Consider the following 2,813-nt stretch of genomic DNA (forward strand, 5'->3'; position numbering starts at 1 on the left):
AAACGATGTATGTACACCTCAAACCAACCTGTTAAAGAAGAAAAGAGATAAATCAAACATAGGCAGACACTTTGAAACGACTGATAGAAAGATAGATAGATAGATAGATAGACATGTACGGATGAATAGCTAGGTAGATTGATAGATAGCTAGCGAGAGAGACAGAGAGACGGGAGGGTGCGTACCTGGTAGAGAGCATGAAGATCATTGTATTTTCTTCTTTGTTGTTGAATTCGTCCATTCTCTCTTTTCTAAAAAGCAGCAAAAACGAAAGACAAACAAGAAATGAAGAAAGAAGAAAAAGAAAAGAAGAAAACCTCGTTAGAAAAGAGAGGAGGTGGAATTCTTCGCTCATCATAGAAAGACAGGACAGGCAAATGATCGATGAAGACCTCCCCACACAAATATATCTACCTACATATATATAGATATATACAGATATATCATATGTTATACATGTTACGACACCTCGAGGTTGTCGTCGGCGTATATTCGGAGAACTAAAGATGAGTGGTTCAGCTAGCCTCAGGTAATAGAGAAACGCCCGGCGAGTTGAACAGACGAAAAGTCAAAGAAAAAAGAGAGGAGAGAAAGAAAGAAAGAAGTGATGGATCTACTTTTTCTTCTTCACGAGCGTGGTATGCACGGCAGGGGACTCTTTCTTGCTTGGTGTATGTACAGCCCAGGGAAAGTACATGAAGATAAACCCTCAGCAAACAGAGAGAAATAGAGAGGAGGAGAGAGAAAGAGAAAGAAAAGAGAAAGAAGAAGAATGGTAGATAAATAGATAGAAAGTTGGTAAAGACGATGAGATAAGAAGTTTGTGTATGTCTTTTTGATACCTCTCATTTAGTCCGACGCTTCCATCGAGACGAGCGTACTTATAGCCCCTCATATGCATGTATTCGGCTAGTAAATCTAACACCTAAAAGAAGAAACAAGAGAAGAAGAGAAAGAGAAATGAAGATAAAGCAGAAGAAGAGACAGCGTCTCTTTGAGACAAGGAGAATACACAGTCACAGAAAAGAAGAAAGAAAGAGAGACAGAAAGAGAGAAAGAAAGAGAGAAAGAAAGAAAGAAAGAAAGGAAGAAAGAAAGCGAAGAGGGAAAGAATGTATGAAGATAAAAAAGTGCCTCCAACTCACAAGATATATAGATTGATAGATAAATCGATTAAAGAGAGATAGATAGGCTGAAGATAAATAGATACATACATATATATATATATATATATGTATATACACGTACATATCCACACATAGAGCAGGCAGGGTCAGGTATATAGATGTACGATAGTTAGAAGATATTTTTGTTACCTCAAGCAAAGAGGAATTTTGAAGAAGAAGACTCTTACCCTTACTACTACTACTACTACAACCGAGTCTATTTAAAGTTGAGAACTGCATGCTGCCCTCTAGGCGCCTGTACAGCATGCATATATCGACCTATATATCAATACCATTTAGATCTACCGATATCTATCTACATTTATCTGTCTACTTTAATAGCGCACACGGTTTGGCACTTTATGTGTAAAGAAAGGCATGGACATCCAGTGTATGTACAGTGGAGCATGTCTGTAGTAGACACACGTGAAAAGTGCGTCATCGGGTAGAAGATGTGCTAAAAAGATAAACCTTCTGTCTATCTACACAAGTACAACAACGAAGACAGCAGTCAGCTTTTCTTCTTCCTCCTTCTCTACCTGAGTCATCTGAGAGAAGATAAGCATTTTATGTCTGAAGTGAAGAAGCTTGGGAATGATACGATCTAAGCACTCGAACTTGCCAGCCACCCGAATAAGATCTTCGTCGACTGTATATTCATCTGTAAAGAGATAAGGATGATTTACGATCTTGCGAAGCTGCATGAGAGCATTGTGGAAGCTCCTCTTTGTCACATTGCCTCCCTGGTCTACAGTTCTAAGGGAAGAGAAACGAGAAGGAGAGAAAGAAAGGAAAGGAAGGAAGAAAAGAGATAGCGGGAGTGCTCTTGTATAGGAGACAGAGAAAGAAGGATGATAGACAACACACTATAAGGGAAGAGAGAGATGCATGGAGATAGATCCATGCAGAGATAGGAGCACGTAGACATACACAAGGCGTGGCCGAAGGCATAGACCTCTACTGTAATGAAAGATCGATATATCCAACGTACTCGCTAGATCGATAGATCTAGATTGAAGACAGAGAAAAAATAGATAGACGAACATATATAAGCCAGAAAGATAGACTAACGATAGAGAGATAGGTAGAGTGAAAATAGATAGACTCGTACAGAGAACTTTAATAGTGTCTTTCTGGAGGAGTCTTTGTGTATCTGTATAGACAGGTGTGATGGTAGCAGGCCCAAAGAGAAAGACTAGCTTGCTCTTCTATCAGGACTCTACGAAGGAGAAAGCCAAAAGGGTGAATGATAGCCACAAGAAATCTTCTTCTACAAGCAAGTCGATCAACGAAAGAGAGAAAGAGAGAGATGTATCAATTCTTCTAGAAAGAGATATAGCAGGTATCTATCTAACTAGGAGAAGAGATGCTTTGACAGACATCTAAATGCGATATAAGCAAGCGAAACAATGAGAATACCTCATAGAAAGTTGTATCTATTTCAAACTCGAAACCCGGGTGATGGATTCACCCTACAAGATGAATGCATGCAGAACACAGAATTATTCTTTCCTATATCAAAACACATCTCAATCTTGCTTATCATCTTGACATGTCAACCTCCCATCGACACCTCCTTCATATATGCACGACAGACATATCCATCAATACCTTCTCTCTATATACAGATAGATACATATACATATA

At 39.0% G+C, this 2,813-nt stretch overlaps 1 protein-coding gene across 1 annotated transcript in view; it reads right to left on the reverse strand.

Moving 5' to 3' along the window:
• Positions 1-183: 183 nt before the first annotated feature.
• CSUI_010855 (swi2 snf2 brahma) overlaps positions 184-2,813 on the reverse strand; it is a gene marked incomplete at both ends in the record, with an annotated part of 3,015 nt that continues 385 nt past the window's right edge. The window contains 3 exons of the mRNA XM_068070956.1: positions 184-251; positions 843-925; positions 1,706-1,922. Of these exons, the coding sequence (XP_067917068.1) occupies positions 185-251; positions 843-925; positions 1,706-1,922 (367 nt within the window). The remainder of the gene's footprint in view (positions 252-842; positions 926-1,705; positions 1,923-2,813) is intronic.

This window comes from Cystoisospora suis, assembly GCF_002600585.1.
Source record: "Cystoisospora suis strain Wien I chromosome Unknown contig_8605, whole genome shotgun sequence".
Classification (NCBI taxonomy): domain Eukaryota; phylum Apicomplexa; class Conoidasida; order Eucoccidiorida; family Sarcocystidae; genus Cystoisospora; species Cystoisospora suis.